Raw genomic sequence first — 19,278 nt, 5'->3', positions numbered from 1 at the left:
TTAATTAGTCAATAATTTTTTTTATCTAATGATTTGTCTTTCCTGTAACACTAAATTTTGTTACAGCTAAGACAGATTTTGTTATGGTAATGACATAAGGACTTCATATCATTGAGTGGTATAGGTAATGGGGGTTCTGCCGCAAACGCCACTGAAGCCAGATTATACCTATACTGCAACTACAGAAGGAATTATTTATGCAAACATGATGATGCGATTCAACGATCGTCATGATTCGTATAAAAAGAATATTAATATTAATCAATATGAATTACTAATGGATAAAATTTACTATAGCCCACGAGGATATTGGAAAGGTATAGGAGCAATAAAAACATTAGCCATCGTGGCTAAGGTATCTTAAGATGTGGCCAAGGATTGGTTAAAGAAACAAGCGATGTGGCAAATATACTTACCAGCACCGCGTTATATCCGAGTAAGAAGTTTGATATTTTTACAACGAATGAATTTATCATGCTGACCTCTTGTTTCTTCCCCATGATAAGGTAAGACGCAAAAGGTATAAATATGCTTTAACCAAAGTGGATGTGGCTAGTCGGTACAAAGAGTCTGAGCCATTAACCTCGAAGGATTCAACAGAAGTAGCTAATGCACTGAGCCACATATATAAAATGGCCTAAGTTATTTCAAGTAGATCCTAGTTGGGAGTTTATGGGAAACAAAGCAGGATGTCGAAATCAGGCGTGGTGAAAAAGAGGCCCACCGTAGTCAAGCTATCGTTGAAAGATTTAACCGGACATTAGTGGAACGTTTGTTTGGCTATCAGTATGGGATTGAAATGAAATCGGAATGATTAAGATCAACCGAATGGGTGACACGATTATCAGCTGTTGTATCAACCCTGAATAATGAAGTAACAAGATTAATTGGGAAGAAACCATCCGATGCGATTAAAATGAAATCTGTGACTTCCTAATCTTAAAAACTATGGAGAATCAAAGGAAGCTTGTTGATGTTAAATTAGTCAGATCTAATTAGGAAGAAAGACGCAGGAAACTTGTAGCCAGTCCGGCTTTTAACAGAAGCAAGATATTTGATAATGACTTAGCGTTCACTGTTTTTTCTGGTTCATCGATCACTTCATTGTCTGGTCGACGTCGCAAGGCAAGTGAACTGCCTTGCAGCGTCAGGTAAAAAGTACTTAATTTTTGATGTAGTGGATTGATGATTCTTGAGATAAAGATGAATCCTGAAAATGGGAACTTTTATTGAACTTGATATGGATTCGGTATAGGAAGTTATTTTGCAACCTGAGTGGAGAAAATGTGAGGAATATCCATTTTAACCATGTCACGTCTATTTGATTGATACTGGCGGTGTGGTGTCAGAGGGTGTTCTGGTGATGGATGCATTGGCCTTTGATTCTGTGTTTTGAGCAAGTTTTGAGCAGTTTTTCTGTCTCATTTGTTGTTTTCTGGACAGTCTCCAGAGAAAGGTAAGTGACTTCAAGAGCAGTTTGTGTACTTGTTATATTTACTGTTACAGTCTTTGATACTCTCACTACACTGAGCTCATGTAACGGACTTTATGCAGGTATTTACACCATGACCATATCTTTGGCATTTGAAAGATCGCAAAGGGTTTGGAATGTTGACTTCAACATCGATATTGCAGTAACCTGGCTTTGGAGCATGGAGAAGAAAACGAACAGAGGTAAGTGTTTGCTAGCGTTTCAGAAATTATGCGGGTTGTGATTATTTTTACGTAGGTAACACTTTGTTCTTGGGACCTTTTCTAACCTGGAATCCCGACAGGAAGAGAAACACAGCTTGTTGGAGGCCTATTTGTACCATTACACTAATCAACCTTAGCCATGTGTTAATTACAACAAAAATCACCAACTCTCTTCATTTGTTAATCACAATAAAAAAACATAATTTTCTGATTACCTCATTGAACCCAGAGGTTCCACAGAAAGACAGGCATAGGCTGCACAGAACACCCAGTCACTATTTCTTCCATGCAACCCTCAGAGTGGTCTGTCGAAAGTCTATTCAATTAGCTGGCATCGTCGTCCCGATGGTGCGGCAATTCCACCAGCGTCAATCAATTCGGACAATCAGAGCGCCTTATTTCTAAAGTGATCTGGACCAAGGCAGTTACATTTTACTCCCTGTGACATCCTGTGTTGTATACGGCAGGTAAAGGCTGGCAGCAGTTGCAAATAAAAGCAGCAAAACCCTGTTCATATTCATGAGAAATCTCTGCTAAAAGCACAGTCGATGTACGATTATATCATGAGCATGTGTTTATGAATAACTACCAAATCGTGATGATACCAGGTGTTCTCGAAAAGGTGAACCCCTCCTGCCCTATCAGTGGAACCTGTGACAAACAAAGGCAAGAATTGTATGACGCTCTATGAAATCTTGGTAGAAAGTGCATGCTCATTTGTACCTCAAAATGTGAACTGTAGACACCAAGGGCTAGAGCTGCAGGAATATTGCTCGACGTAAAGGGAAAATTGACTATTGGAAAGTTAAAGTCATCTTGTCATACATACCCGTGAAGATCCGTGTTATAATAGGTCATCAGCAACCCATGCTTGCCGTAAAAGGCGACTGTGCTTGTCGTACGAGGCGACTAACGGGATCGGGTGGTCAGGCTCGCTGACTTGGTTGATGCATGTCATCGTATCCCAAATGCGTGGATCGATGCTCATGGTGTCATGTACATGTTGTCTGTTCCAGCCTCGATTATAGACAGACTGCCGTCATATAGCTTGAATATTGCTGAGTGCGGGCTTACAATAAACAAACAAATATTATTGAGTGTCTGCAAACAGATAGCACGGAACCGAATGTGTTACAAAATGAGATCTCCTCTTCCCGGAAAGAGGTCACGTCAGGCGTTAGATGGACCAGATTGCAATGTGGTCACAATGTGTCATGTTTACGCAGTAGTGGAAGAAGCATCACAGTGTGAGATATATACACAGTAGGGGAGGAAGCATCACAGTGTGACATGTATCCACAGTAGAGGAGGAATCACCACAGTGTGAGATGTATCCACATTAGGGGAAGAAGCATCACAGTGTCGGATGTATACACAGTTGGAAAGGAATCACCACAGTGTGAGATGTACGTATACACAGTAGGGAAGGAAGCATCACGGTGTGAGATGTTTCCACAGTGGGGGGGGGGGGGGGGGGGAAGCATCACAGTGTGAGATGTATACACAGTAGGGGAGGAAGCATCACAGTGAGATGTATACGCAGTAGGGGAGGAAGCATCATTGTGTGGGATGTCTCCACAGTAGGGAAAGAAGCATCACAGTGTGAGATGTATCCACACTAGGGAAGGAAGCATCACAGTGAGATGTATACTCAGTAGGGAAGAATCATCATAGTGTGAGATGTATCCACAGTAGGGAAGGAAGCATCACAGTGTGAGATGTTTACAAAGTAGGGGAGGAAGCATCATTGTGTGGGATGTTTACACAGTAGGGGAGGAAGCATCACAGTGTGAGATGTATCCACAGTAAGGGATGTAGCATCACAGTGTGGGATGTTTACACAGTAGAGGAGGAAGCATCATTGTGTGGGATGTTTACACAGTAGGGGAGGAAGCATCACAGTGTGAGATGTATCCACAGTAAGGGATGTAGCATCACAGTGTGGGATGTTTACACAGTAGGGGAAGGAAGCATCACAGTGTGAAATGTTTACAAAGTAGGGGAGGAAGCATCATTGTGTGGGATGTTTACACAGTAGGGGGGGAAGCATCACAGTGTGAGACGTTTACAAAGTAGGGGAGGAAGCATCATTGTGTGGTATGTTTACACAGTAGGAGAGGAAGCATCACATTGTGGTATGTTTACACAGTAGGGGAGGAAGCATCACGGTGTGAGATGTTTACAAAGTAGGGGAGGAAGCATCATTGTGTGGTATGTTTACACAGCAGGGGAGGAAGCATGACAGTGTGAGATGTATCCACAGTAGGGGAGGAAGCATCACAGTGTGGTATGTTTACACAGTAGGGGAGGATGCATCATTGTGTGGTATGTTTACACAGTAGGGGAGGAAGCATCACAGTGTGTACTAAGCACCAGCTGTAAGGCCATCTCAGCTCATCTGATCAGCTACTGCATATGCCTTGTACCCGGCATCGATGTGTCTGGTTAAGCCTCTCCACACTCATCCCCAACTACGCAAATGTCGATAATCATCCACACAAACATTGTGAACTATTCCTACTTATATATGCATCATTCAGCTTGGCATAAGCAATAGAATAGCACATTGTCTAAACTATGACTATAACTAACGATTTAGCGCATTAAAACTTAATAGGTAACCAATGTAGGGTAACGTCAATCAGAAGTTCCAACCAATCAGATAAGCATGCCAGCAATCTGAAAATACTGAAGAGCTAATCGGTGAAACACGTTAATAATGTAACCATTCTTACCCTGTTGGCAAGGAGCCTGGGTTTGACCACTGTAACACCGCACCAGTTAGATCATCCAAGTGTATCCTGGAGACGATACTTGATGCCCGTGAATCACAGGACTTGGAGAGAACATTGCAGGTAGCAGGAGTGACGTTCAGTCGACGAACCAGCTGGAACTACCCACAGAGAAGATGGCCGGATACTGGACAGTGTGGGCAATTGCTTTGTACATCGGTATGGCCACTGGTCAGAGAATCACTGTGACACAATGTAATACTACGTATGACCTTTCCAGCAGCTCCTTCCAGGATAAGAAGATCGAGAAAGGCATAAGACGACGTGGCAATGCGACTAGTCTGGTGGAGTGTTTGTTGGTCTGTGACCGATTCAGTGCTGGTAACCTCTTCTACAACCGCGCCACCCAGGACTGTATCTGCCCCCTGGGTTACCCTTTAGGAATGGTCTCCGCACCTGGTTATACGTACTACAGCACACCAGGTGAGAATTCCAGATTGTTTCACCTCAGATCCAAATTTCAGAGATAACAAGTAACATTCTGACGTTCAATACAAATGAACATTCGACTCGGTTCGTTTATTCTGTTATACTTATTCTATGTTTGTATTGACAATTTAAGCAGAAGACATATTATACCTGTACCTGTAGGTGTCGAATAAGATTTGTACCATGGATGAAACAGTACGCCAAAGGACATCTTCAATTCTTTGAAATTTCGTTTGTTATATTGTTTTCATACGTTATCAAAGTGAACACTTTACTACAAATAGTGAAATCTGTCAAAAACAGTATTTAATTCTGAGTTAAAATCCTGTTTAGACTCACATATGGATTACCCAGAAATTCAATTCTAGCAGGAATCCCTTGGCATCGCACTTGAGATATGAAGACTCAAGGACAACGTGTGTCAAGGAACAGTGGTAGACATGATATTTTTATGTCGTTGTGGTAGGGAGGTCTTGACGTTAGAGACACACGTGCAAATGTAAGACAGTGTGTACAGCTGAAGTGAGCATCAGTTGAGAGTCCCTCTGATACACAGACAATCCAAACAATTCTTGAAAGTATACATCTTGATACTGAATTAAGCTATAGTGTTTCATATTTTTGAGTTGCTTATTGCTGGGCCTCGTTTCAGACTGATATTTTAGTCATATTGTCCAAGGGCGTACCTTTCGCCCTCGGATATTGCCTCAGGGTGATGATGGAAGACAAAACTCAGAGGTGAAACTTAAGACGACAGCAGCCGTTTTTATTGTTGCAGGTTGAAATATGTCGAAATGGTACATATAATGGTATTCACATGACAGAACGCACACCGGGACCCAGTGGCAAATATGTTCCCCTGATGTGGAGATCCGCTCTGTCACTAACACTGAGTTGGGAAGTCGGGTGTATACTGGTAGTTGGTGGGGCGACGTACAATCTGCCCGCTCCTGTCGATGATCTGGGCCTCTCTCTGTGACTCATCATGGCAGTCAGGTTTTCTAGACAGAGGTATTACGTAACGTGGGTCAAGGTCATTGACCTACTCACATGTACATACGTAAGTTCCGGCGACGTGAAGGGGTGTTAACTGACGTTCTACCATGATATTGATGAATGCTTGACTCTTGCTTTTTGTTACGGTAACCCCTTTCAAATATATTAGGCCTTTTCACCCAAATAAACGTGTATATGAATACATGAATAGCCTTACATATCGATTCATAAAAAAATAGCTGCCGATCTATCACCCCCACATGAACGGTAAAACGTGTCTATTTTTCCTCTATTACACGCTGGGTCTCTAATACAAGCAAGGTCTCTTATACCAGCGAGCCAACGGCTCTCGCGAAAAATGATAGACGACATAGGGTCTAATAGAGGAAATACAGTAGTTTGATATTGGATGTTTTTGGCGACGCTATGATGTTCTAGGCTCTATCCCTGACTGCTTCGATGATGAGATTACAAGACTATACAAAGGCATAACTTTGGCATACAAATGAAATGTTTATGAAACTGTTAGGGACATGTTCGATGATGAACAGACTCAGAGCAGGTAATTTTGATCGTCATTGAAACAACCAACAATGAAAGTTAATATAACATTATAATGTGTTTGAAGAAACTTTATTTATGACAACATGTTGTTTACAAACCTTTTTGTGATCAATATTCATTGCCATCACCGTCACCCACCACCATTAGGATTTGGCAGGAGATTTGAAAATCCATCAGAAAACACTCCTCCCTTCGAAAGATCACAGATACAATGTCCCGATATCATTGAAGTCAACGCTTATCAAACTTGATGAAATTCATTTCAGAACACGCACAATTAAGAAAATTATACACGAACCATTATTTCTGGGCCACAAAGGTCTCATTGCTTTCACACTCTGGCTTTGAATCCATGAAATCTTGAAATAAATTAACAGGTCAAATCATGCAGATTGCTTGTGTCAAAATAGCCGGCTCGTTTGCAGCCTAAAAAGCGGCTTCAACCATGTCAACAGTCACACTAGGTGAGGTGAAATGGGGTTTAAAGTCGCGTCAAAGATTAATGCGACGTGCATGTACGTGTGTGTGATTGTGTGGCTGCTTGTACTAGTCCGGACTGATGCTGATTTATAGTGCTAGCTCACTGAGATACCATGCTGCAGTTTAACATGAATATCCTACTCAGACACAGTATACTGACTCCGAGCCGACCAGTCCTTGTTTTAGCCCCTTAATGCCGAGCGCCAGACAGGGTAACAACAAGTACCATATTTTAACGTCTTTTGGTATGACGCAGCCGGGAATCGAACCCCTGACCTTCCGCTCTCCGGGCGGATGCTCTACCACTAGACCACGGAGGCAGTCACAGTCATAGATCGTGGTTGTCATCTTGCTCGTGTAGTAACTTGTCTGAGGAACAAACTGTAAACACAACACTGTCCGCCATTGACAGTTGTGAGGTGTGAGTAACCGTGATGTAGGTCAAGTTCTTCCACATCCAAGTTCGGGGTGGAGAGGCAATTATTTGGATTTTTGTAATTATCTTTTTGGGTAATTGCTAACTAATAAGACTTACACATGTTAAATACACTATAGAATGTTAATTCATAACGTTTGTTGTGGAAATATATTCGTTTAGCATTTTAAAAACTATTTTTACAACCTGTCACCCTTACAATGAAAATGGCATATTCGATTTCCAAGAAATTACCTCTCTCGCATAATTCCAAGAAATGACTTGGTCAGTCCAAACAGTGCAGAAAAGGTTAGAAGAAATTAATACATTTGTCTTTGTACTAGGTTTGGAGGGTTATTTGTCAACTTCTTTTTGAAAAACTATGTGTTTTGAACACTTATTTTGAACTAGTCAAGACTATGGTATTTTTGATCTTGAACAATAGCAATATTTGTTACATATATAATTACCTTTGACCACTGATCGGAATGATCTGAGATTGCGTCCCTTTGTACCCTGTGTTGTTACGGGTTGCAAGAGAGCACCGTTTTCAAAGCGTTGTTGCTGTCATGGTATAATGGAGATAAACCTACTGTGTTTTGAAATTTGATGTAGTCCCACTGTAGAGTAGATATTAAAATAAAGAGGTATCTACTCTACAATGGGACTACATCACATTTCAAACACAGTAGGTTTATCTCCTAATTTATAGATAGTTCCAGAAATTTTTGAGTATGGAAAAAGGTTTGTACTTTTATAAATAAAAGTATTGAAATGGTTTGCACTATAAAAATATAAAAATCGATGATTGAGTTAATAGGAGATAACTCTCATTTATCTTCATTTTTAGCCTGGTGTTCCATTTTCTATATTCTATTTAAAATGAAATATTTTCTCTGTCTTTTTATCCGATGAGGTTCTGGTCTGGTTGGTAATAAAAAATTTGCAGGTACAGGTAGGAGGTAGTTACTGCAATGTTTCAATGAAAACTAGAAGAACATGGCCTTAAAACATGTTACTACAATGTGTCAATGAAAAGTAGAACAACATGGCCTTAAAACATGTTACCACAATGCTTCAACGAAAACTAGAACAACATGGTCTTAAAACATGTTACTACAATGTTTCAACGATAACTAGAACAACATGTCTTTAGTCATGTCATAACAATGTTTTAACGAAAACTAGAGCAACATGGTCTTAAAACATGTTACTACAATGTTTCAATGAAAACTAGATCAACATGTCTTTAGTCGTTGTGGGGGTGTTAGTGGGGCAGGGGAGGAGGTTGTTGTTGGTAGTGGTTTTAATGGTGGCAGAGGTGGTATTGGTAGTATTGGCGGTATTGGAGGTATTGGAGGTGTTGGTGGTGGAGATGATGGGTAGTAGTTTAATAGTTGTCTTTTATCTGAGCGCGGAACCTTGATGAAGACCATGGGATGAATGAACTCTGCACAAAAGGTCACACAACCTGACACAGAGGATACATCCTTCAAACGTTTATTGATAGCACACTTTCCTCCATCCATCCGATCTGAGTCACCTTGACTAAGCGATCCATGGCGACATCAAACCAGTTTATTTAATTATCTAATGCGTTTCTAAACAGTCGACAACTCCTTTGTTACATTGCGTTAACATCATGCACAGTTTTATTACACACATGCCTGTCTGAGTCACGACTCGGATTGTAGTAACCCTCATGGTGCTTGGCCGTCATTACTGTCCCTTGTTCTACTTAACCCTCATGGTGCCTGGCCGTCATTACTGTCCCTTGTTCTCACTTAACCCTCATGGTGCCTGGCCGTCATTACTACCCCTTCTTCTCACTTAACCCTCATGGTGCTTGGCCGTCATTACTGCCCCTTGTTCCCACTTAACCCTCATGGTGCTTGGCCGTCATTACTGCCCCTTGTTCTCACTTAACCCTCATGGTGCTTGGCCGTCATTACTGCCCCTTGTTCTCACTTAACCCTCATGGTGCCTGGCCGTCACAACTGCCCTTGTTCTCACATAACCCTCATGGTTCCTTGCCGTCATTACTGCCCTTGTTCTCACTGAACCCTCGTGAGGCCTGGCCATCATTTCTGCCCCTTGTTTTCATTTAACCCTCATGGTGCCTGGCCGTCAGCTTGCTGTGAACACCGCTCAGTACCGCACTGTGATGACGTCGCGGTTTCAAAAACGTATACGCTGCTTCAAAAGTGTTACAACGTTCTTATGACTTCACGCAGCGTAACCAAATTGTATAACATTCAACTGGAGTTGATTGTCTTTCCAACAGCATCTACAGTAAAAGCTCCAAAGATCAATGCACTGCCTAGCCATCGATAGAAGTGCTGGTATTGTCAGTTTCCTACTTTTTTTCATTAATCGCGATATGGAAGCACCCGAATGTGGCAAGTCAAATGAAACAAACGCCCTTGTTTAAAATCTAAATGTCCAATGATTCATATCATTGGCAAGTACATATCCTAACTGTGATAGACTTATGACATTTATGTCGAAGTACACATTCATTGAGAATTTTCCGTGATTTAATAAATCCCGATGAAATTGTCCGTGTTTTTGACGTCAAAACAAAATTGACGGAAGTGGTCGTGATTAGTTCATACGCAGACAGTCTCAAAGATTATGGTACAATACGAATAACAGTTTGGAATATATAACATATATAATGTTCATTATACAATTGTAAAATGTAATTGATTACATTTATATTTGTTATTGCAAATAGGGTATAGTGACGTATTTGTAAACTTTGTGCTGCAGGGTCCCGTTCCACAAAGCGATCGTAGCGCAGAGACAGTCAAAAGTTTATGTTAAAGTATGGGAGTTACAATCATCTCAGCGTGAGGATAGCTTTGTGGAAGGACACACTCAATTAGGTGATGCTATCCATAGCGTAGATCTCTGCCGCCTATTTACACACGGCGGTGGCTTTTTGAAAAGTAGTCCACGGCAAGTAATAAATAAAACACCAAACTCGGACCCATGTAATGCCAATTTTATGAAACTCGTTTTATAGTTTCATAGCTTCATAGACGAATTTTGGCTCTTCAGATACCAGAACAATTTACTCATTTCATAAAATTGATATTGCAAGGGAGCTCTTTAAGTATTATCTATAGTAAGAATGCATCACGTCACAAGCGAATATGTATTTGTCAGGTTACAAACTAATATGTATGTGTCATGTCACAAACTGATATGAATGTGTCACTTCACAAAAAAAAGAATATGTATGTTTCACAAACGAATATGTATGTCACGTCACAAACGAATATAAATGTGTCACGTCACAAACGAATATGTATGTGTCACAAACGAATATGTATATATCACGTCACAAACGAATATGTATGTCAAAGCGTAAACGAATATGAATGTCACGTCACAAACGAATATGTATGTGTCACGTTACAAACGAATATGTATGTCACGTTACAAACGAATATGTATGTTTCACGTTACAAACGAAAATGAATGTCACGTCACAAACGAATATGAATGTGTCACGTTACAAACGAATATGTATGTGTCACGTCACAAACTGATATGAATGTGTCACGTCACAAACGAATATGTATGTGTCACGTTACAAACTGATATGAATGTGTCACGTTACAAACTGATATGAATGTTTCACGTTATAAACGAATACGTATGTGTCACGTCACAAACTGATATGAATGTGTCAAGTCACAAACTGATATGAATGTGACACGTCACAAACTGATATGAATGTGTCACGTTACAAACGAATATGTATGTGTCACGTCACAAACTGATATGGATGTGTCACGTCACAAACTGATATGAATGTGTCACTTCACAAACAAAAATGAATATGTCACTTCACAAACGAATATGAATTTGTCACGGTCACGAATATGAATTTGTCACGTCCCAAACGGAATCTGCAATGCGTCAACAATGCCACTGCTCAAGTGAAATCATTTTTAATGATAAATGTATTCTAATTAACAAGCGCAATGTGAATTCTATTGCTAAAACATATTGAAATATTGATATTTATATACATGTGTATATATGTTCTAAAACATGCTCCACGTTGAACTATTTGTAATTTGTAGTAACTTCGCTCCTGTTTCTTTCACAGGTCTGATTGGAAGGTGGATGGCAGAGGCGATCAACGCTTCTTCACAAGACAATGAGTACGTTTTTGTCATCCCCACTAGATTAGAATCAGAACAGCATATCGGATTTTTGACTTGGTGTCTTTATTTAAAACATTCCGACCAGGGTTCCAACACGTCGATGTGTAATTACGTAATCACGTACAATCGACAAAGTCAACTCTTCAGGATGAAAATAAATAACCAGTGCATGCGATTCCTAGCATGTGGAACAGTTTTATCACAGATGAGTGAGCAATGTCAATTATAGTGAGTATGGTTTAACGCCACTTTTAGCAATATTCCAGCAATATCATGGCGGGGAACACCAGAAAGGTACTTCACACATTGTACCCATATGGTCACGTGTGGGGGGGGGGGGGGGGGGGGGGGGGGGGAGTGGGGGGTGGGTATTGTCGAGGGTGGTACAGTGACGTGGATCTATTGTCGCAAGTGCCACAGTAACGTTGGATATTGTCACTGGAGATGACGTTGCAGTGGTACGGTGACATGGCCTATTGTCGGCATAGTGGCATTGGATGTTTTGTCACGTGCAGTCCAGTCACGTGGGACTATTGTCACGTGCTGCCCTGTCACGTGGGGTATTGTAACATTCTTTTTTTTAATTGTAGAATCAATAGTTATATTTGCAATGTCTTGTGAGACCAAAAAGAAGTCCAGATTGTTGTTTTGGCTTTTTCTTCCACCATGTGTATTTTTTTGCATCTATATTTTTCTCTCTCAAATATCAATTAGATTAAAGCTTTCTGGGGGTTTTCAAGTACTTACTGTATTGCTTTGGGATTGTTGATATGCTTATAATTTTCCAAATCGACATATGGATTAAGTACCAAGTTCCGTCACATGGCAATGCAAAAAGGGCAAAGTCTTCACGACGAAGAATTTCATTCGTCAACCAATATTCAATGATAAGAGTATGACTTGAGCACCATAACTGACTTAAAGCGATGCGATATAAGCATTACTATTTTACACAAGATAAATACATTTCATAAGTAACATATTAACCATAATATTGAAATCCAATTGAAATGAAAATATTTTATTGCACCTTGCTTGATTGTCAATATCAACTCATCTCTGACTAATACTAATAGAAATAGAACTGATATGTCAAGTACCATACAAACACAGAATCAGATACACGAAGTACAGGTACACAGCAACTAATGTATCCAGGTGAGCTACCTATTGAAACACTGATATGCTATTGGAATAGTAGTGGGGATATTTATATATGTATTTTCTCATCCATTCATAAATGAAATGCAAAGTTTATTTTCACCTTATTTGTATGGAAAGGGTGACTGTATGACTTGTACATAATATTTCAGGTATCCATTAAGCAATGTCATTGGATTTGTACTTGGCTCTGTCTGGAAGCCAAGGTCGGACGATGCAGCTCCGTGGATTGACGTGAATATTATCGTCAGCATTATGTTGTCACTCGAGAACTTCATCGAAAAGATCACTTACAATGTATCTTAGTTGGTGTAATGTCTACACAAAACATGTAGCACTCAAATCTATTATATAAGAAATCTACTTGTCAGCTTGACCCATGATGCATGTTTGTCATTTATAGGAAAATATGCTTCAGGAAAGTAATTACACTAACTACGGAAACTATGGGAATCGCCGACACATGTAAATCTAATACACTTATTAAGTAACACCCATCCTGGCAGCAGGGGCATATTAACCGCTGGGGTGTGACTGCCTGTGGGTGAAGAATAATGCCCGTCTGTCATTGCCAGTAAAGCAAAAGAGGCTCTAAGTGCAACTGGCTTCTTCTATTGTTCACTGTGAAGTCAGTGACTTATCAGTCTGTGAGGCCACAGTGCGTCAACCGTTTATGTCCACAATAGTCTAGGTTCAGTATATGGAATTTAGTTCCTGACACTTTCCCTGCCAGAAAACATTTTCTCCAAACTTTCATAATTGTGTGATGCATGTGTAAAACTACCCACAACAACATTGTTTACGGAGCATGGTTTGATAACTTTAGGATACGAACATAGGTTCAATCAGAGTTACTGTGAAGTGCTCCACGTGACTCGAACAGATGCAGAATATACAGATAAAAATACAACTGGAAACATGCAATACAAATGATTCTATCATGACATTTATTATTCTGCATTCTGACTGTTCCGCCAGCGGTATCGAATCTACGCAAGACTCTCAATGGAGATGAAACTATTTCTTTGAAAGCAGTTTTCTGAAACCCGACCGGTGGTAAATTTGAAATACCGATTTTACTGAACAAATGTTGCGGAACAAAGTGTTCGAGATCCAGATTATTTATACCAAATGTGGCAATATGTTTTCTGATGGGAAATGCGACGAAGAACGTCTAAGAGAGGGTGTGTTCAGTTCAGTTACATTAACAAAGTTTGACATTAATTTTCAGCGCTCATTTTTAATGTCCTGTGACGTCATGTCTTTCGCTTCATAACACGAGGGTGGTGTGTACAAGCTGCAAGGGTCGTTTTGAAAAGGTTTTAATCAGTATGTGTGGTAGATATTTCTAGTGTCTCTTAGTGAAAACATTTTAGTATTATGGTGTTAATTATGTTTTGAGTAAACACAATCAAATATTCTCGGATTAAAGCTTACTGATCCCTTAAGTTGACCATTCAACCTATTGTAAATATTAGACTTAACCCATGCCACGTCACTTATCACCTCTGTATTACGAAATCGTTCGAGATTATTACATATTAAATGTATCAACGATGTATTGTTGTTTTCGGCGGACAAAGAGTTTAGTAGGAAAAGCATATTTGGAGGTGTTTTGTTTTTGATGACGCATTCAGTTAATAAAACTGTTTTCTCTTCAACAGGTTGGGATAGATACTTTCCTCTACTTTGCTATGATTCAAATCTCGCCCGACATCTCTACCTTCACGAAGGACATCTGGTTTCGGGACTCCAACAGGAACTGGATGGTGACATGGACGAAGAATGATGACGATGAGGCATCCATTCTTGGATTCTTTATTCCACACTGTCAAGTTAGTTTCATATTGTACATGTTGAATCGTTGCCAATCTTAACACAGTTTGCATTCATCCGTCTGAATGAGAAGAAAAATGTCCATCCCTTTTGGGGATATAGGTATCTTCACGATTACGGCTTGACAAAAAGTAAAGTTAGTTTCATAGTGTATGAAGTTGTTAGTTTTACCATCGGTAGTTTTAACATTGAAGAGACAATTGTCCATACAGTTGGTGCTAACCACAAGTACGATTTTATAGAAAGTAATAATCTGCATATCTTTCATTTGTTGAAGTAAGTTAATTTCAACATACAAACATTTCTCGAGAACTGTGACATCGACCTGTGATCCCTAGACACTGTGCTGGGGACGTTTACATAACCGTACATTGCCCAGTAACACAGCCATGTGTGATCCCTAGGGACCGTCCTGGGGACGTTTACATAACTGTACATCGCCCTGTAACGCATTAATGTCTGATCCCTAGGGACCATGCTGGGGAGGTTTACATGACTGTAAATCGACCATTAACACATTCATGTGTGATCCCTAGGGACCGGACTGGGGCCGTTTATATAACTGTACATCGCCCTGTCACACTTTCATGTGTGATCCCTAGGGACCGTGCTGGGAACGTTTACATAACTGTACATCGCCTGGTCACACTGTAACATAGCTATGTGTGATGCCTAGGGGCAGTACTGGGTATGTTTACATCACTGTACGTGGACCTTTCTCATAGTCATGTGTGATCCCTAGGGACTGTACTGGGGATGTTTACATCACTGTACATCGACCTTTAACATAGTCATACATGTATGTGGTCCCTAGGGACTGTACTGAGGCCGTTTACATCACTGTACATCGACCTGTAACATAATCATGTGTAACCCTAGGGACCGAGTTGTGGACGTTTTCATCACACAGGTCCAAGTCAACCATTAGTAGTTAAGTTAACATCTGTCACAATTCACCTTGTTATACCGGGATGTTTTCTTTACAGATGCTGACAGTCCCCACAGACGCAATCAGAATCACACTGGACAAACACAGCAGTGTTGAAGTCGCACGCGTTTATGTGCGTGGTCTTCTGTAAATTCATTTCAATACAAGACCATCATTGTTAAAAACAGGCTCGGCTCACACATCATCAACTCTGTCCACAAGTGCCTCGGCCCACACATCATCAACTCTGTCCACAAGTGCCTCGGCTCACACATCATCAACTCACCAACAGCCTCGGCCAACACATCTTCAACTCCGTCACTAACAGTTTCGGCCCACACAGACACAGACACAGACACACAGACACAGACACAGACACAGACACAGACACACAGAAACAGACACACAGACACACACACACACACACACACACGTGCATGCGCGTCGTTATATAGGTTATACCCCGTTAATCCACATTGCATCCCACCTCACTTCATATGTCACCAACAGCCTCGGCCAACACATCATGCATATTGATTTGTACTCTGCCCGACGTCTGTTCTACAAAATGGGTTTGGATGATCCTTGCACAGTCAGGCTGGTGAGGCTTATCATCAGCACTTGGTCCCTCTACACGCAGCCCAGACAGGGAATGGGACTTCTCCCAGGAAGCACTGCCTAGTCAATCGCACCCAGAACTTTTCGGAGAATGTGAAGACTCCCCAACACTGCAGACCTCTGCATTACCAAGATTGTCAGCAGGGCTGTATTCCTGGTAGCAAACCCGGGTACTCTCCCAATGTCAGTCAACAGGTACCAAATCTAAGACACTGAGAACAATGGAGAATCGGACAACTTGGTACTTGCGATGCAAGTGTGACATTCCGAAAGCGAGGTGGGCATATTTCCCATGTTTTTCTTGTATCTTGGCAATCACATTAGTGTCAAAAAGGATAGAAAATTCAATGAGATAAATGATTTCATTGAATTTATCACACAATCTGGTTTATTGCCCTGTAAACGGGCCTATCTCAAAGAATTTTGTATTTATCATTTTCCATGACGCCCTCTACATATTCCGTGTCGTACCACGGATGGACCTCTGTGTCAAAACCACAAGCTTGGCGAAGACAGTAATACAATGATCGAGCCACTCCATCATATCGTTTAAGACACTGTGTTTGTGCCAAGGCTGGGCATCCGCTGACAATGTGTTAGACAGTCTCATTAAATTCATTACATAATCTACTGTAACATATCATATTAACATTCTGATGCAAAATCACACATTGACGGTTTTGAGTGGGAAATTACTGGTCCTTAACAGCAAGCAGAAAGCCTTCTGTTTCACTTTTCAGGCCAGTCGACTTCATCCAAGCGAAGGACTCTGCATGGTTGCTGATCACACACTGCACATAAACTCGATGCAATGGTCGTTCAGATAACCTCTCCTTAAAACACTGAGTCTTGGCCGATTTGATATGGCACTTCGCTTGGTTGACACTCATTCCTGTACCATCCAGCAGTACAGAACCATCAACAAAATCAACACTGACATTGAGATTATGTCCCACATCCTTTCATCATCATCTTCTTCTACTTCTTCTTCGTGTGCAACTCGTCTGTCTAAAACAGCAATACATTCAAACATTTATACATATAGCAGAAGCCTTACTGATTTAGCGTTAAATATAAACTCACTCACTCTCTAACTCAAACATGCATCAACCACTGCTTACTCCGTAGATCAACATTCAAATCGGGAATATGCAATACTTGCGAAACGTTTGGTTTAGTGATGAACCACGTGTTTTGCTTCGGCGTTGGGATAGAAGAACGACGTTTAAATGGTTTATGCATTAGACGTTTTTTGTCCCAAATCGGCAGGGGTGTAACTTTCTCCTAACCATTTTTGAAGGCATGTTTTAAGATCGCTCTGAACATGACGTGTATTTTCCAACACGAAGTGATATCATTCAACCTGAAGTGCGTAAAACCTTCTTTATAAATTAGTTTGAGGTACAGGACAGTCTGTTGTAAAGTTGTCTTGCACTGAGCACGTATTATTGAAATATGATTATTGAAACGACGAAATCAGACTTGATGTCTGAGTGATGTCATTGCTTTGGAAATGGCTTTAGAATCCTCATTATGTTAGACCAAGGCAGGTATGGTATGGGGCTGTAGTAGGCATGTATTTCACCGAACCAGAGGTAATGGTACGACACTGGAAACGTGATGGTAGGTAATGATTTCTGAGGAGTTCTAGAACTGTTAGTGAGGGGGCTGCTTCTGTTTTTGAAAGTTCGTGCAAACACATTTCTTTATTTATATATGTATTTATATGCTTGTGTATTACATTTCATGTTTAGTTTGTTTTTAATAGTGTATTTGTTGTGTTTGTGCAGTTAACGACTTATTGTCAATTGAAACGCCCGCTCTCTGGATACTAGCTCATGCTTTAATTCAATTCTTGCTGGCTTAGCGGTCATATCACACTATTACACTAAAGCCCGCTTAGTCTGGAAACCCCAGTTTGCGGACGCTCATTCCGAATTAACCAGGTTTCATTGTATTTTTCGGAACACTTTCTCTATTTCTTCCGAAACGTATCAGAGTTAGATTTAAACCAAGACAAGAATCACCATCTTCAAGTTGTCGGGACATTAATGTGAACTTATTCTTAAACTTTAAATTATATAAATCAATTGTAATTTGAGCTTTTTTCTTATTATTAATGTTTGCATTTTGAATGTAGTCTTAATATTGATATCTTGCTGTCTCTTTCTGTGATTTTCCATGAAATTCATATTGTTGTAATCATGAAAATCTTTTATCGTTACATTTCCATCCCACTTACGAAAGCGTATACCAGAACAGAAAAAAACCAACTTTTAGTAAATTGTAAAAAATCAGAACAGAGATTAGAACAAAACATGTGGAACATGTTTAAGGAAGAACGGTTTTTCTAAAGTTCAGTAATTCTACTCGAAATACTTTCTGATTTGGTGTTGTTTAATGTCCTTATGTTGTATGGTATTTTTTCAAATAAAAATATGTTCCACGTCATACAAGTTGTTTATTCTCTATTCGACGCGTGTGCTTGTGCGCGGGGGCGTGCGTGTGTGCGTTCGTTCGTGCATGTGCATGTGCATGTGTGTGCGTGCGCGCGTGTGCGTGCGTGTATTCATTTAACGGATATATTCTTGAGTCGTATACGAAAAGTTGCGATACTCGCGGGGTTTCACATGAAATAATGCCAGAGTTTATTTCCAGGCTAATACTTTAGGGGCGACATCAGGGGTTGTATCAAGAGTCACCCTAGAGGTCATGCCAGAGGTCATTTCAAGGGTTGTACTTTAGGGGCTACATCAGGGGTTGTATCAGGGGTCACCCAAGAGGTCGTGCCAGAGGTCATTTCAAGGGTTGTACTTTAGGGGCGGAGTGGTTATATTTTTGTTGCCATGTGTTTGTAGATAACGAGTTATTGTCAATGTAAACACATGCTTATAAGAACCATTTTTTCATCATATATTTCCTTCTGTAATAATGACAATAGAAGAGATTGCTTCACTCCATTTCTAGCTGGGGCTAATTGTCATGTCAAACTATTAACCCGTCAGCCATGGCAGTATATAACCTAGGTACTTGTAAATGTCAGGTCTGAATACAATCAGTGTGTATCACATGCCATGTCAATGCGTGACCTTGATACTTGTATATGTCGGGTCTGAATACAATCAGTGTGTGTCACATGTCATGGCAATATGTGACCTGGGCATGACGACATTGTGGACTGAT

The 19,278-nt window shown here is 40.5% G+C and overlaps 1 protein-coding gene across 1 annotated transcript; it reads left to right on the top strand.

Annotated features, from left to right (window-relative positions):
• The first annotated feature begins 4,603 nt into the window (after positions 1 to 4,603).
• Positions 4,604 to 15,628, top strand: LOC139473291 (uncharacterized). Its single transcript, XM_071255824.1, has 5 exons — positions 4,604 to 4,910; positions 11,495 to 11,549; positions 12,866 to 12,947; positions 14,378 to 14,548; positions 15,536 to 15,628. The coding sequence occupies exons 1-5, from the start codon at positions 4,604 to 4,606 to the stop codon at positions 15,626 to 15,628; spliced, it is 708 nt and encodes a 235-aa protein (XP_071111925.1).
• The last annotated feature ends 3,650 nt before the right edge of the window (positions 15,629 to 19,278 follow it).

This window comes from Haliotis cracherodii, unplaced genomic scaffold, assembly GCF_022045235.1.
Source record: "Haliotis cracherodii isolate W230 unplaced genomic scaffold, xgHalCrac1.p SCAF_27, whole genome shotgun sequence".
NCBI lineage: Eukaryota > Metazoa > Mollusca > Gastropoda > Lepetellida > Haliotidae > Haliotis > Haliotis cracherodii.
Note: the sequence above shows the minus strand (reverse complement) of the source record. Positions and strands in the feature narration are given on the sequence as shown.

Coding starts and splice junctions, on each gene's coding strand:
- LOC139473291 (XM_071255824.1), top strand. CDS start 4,604: ATGGCCGGATACTGGACAGTGTGGGCAATTGCTTTGTACATCGGTATG. Junction 11,550..12,865: donor GCTTCTTCACAAGACAATGA/GTACGTTTTTGT, acceptor ATAATATTTCAG/GTATCCATTAAGCAATGTCA. Junction 12,948..14,377: donor ATGCAGCTCCGTGGATTGAC/GTGAATATTATC, acceptor TCTCTTCAACAG/GTTGGGATAGATACTTTCCT.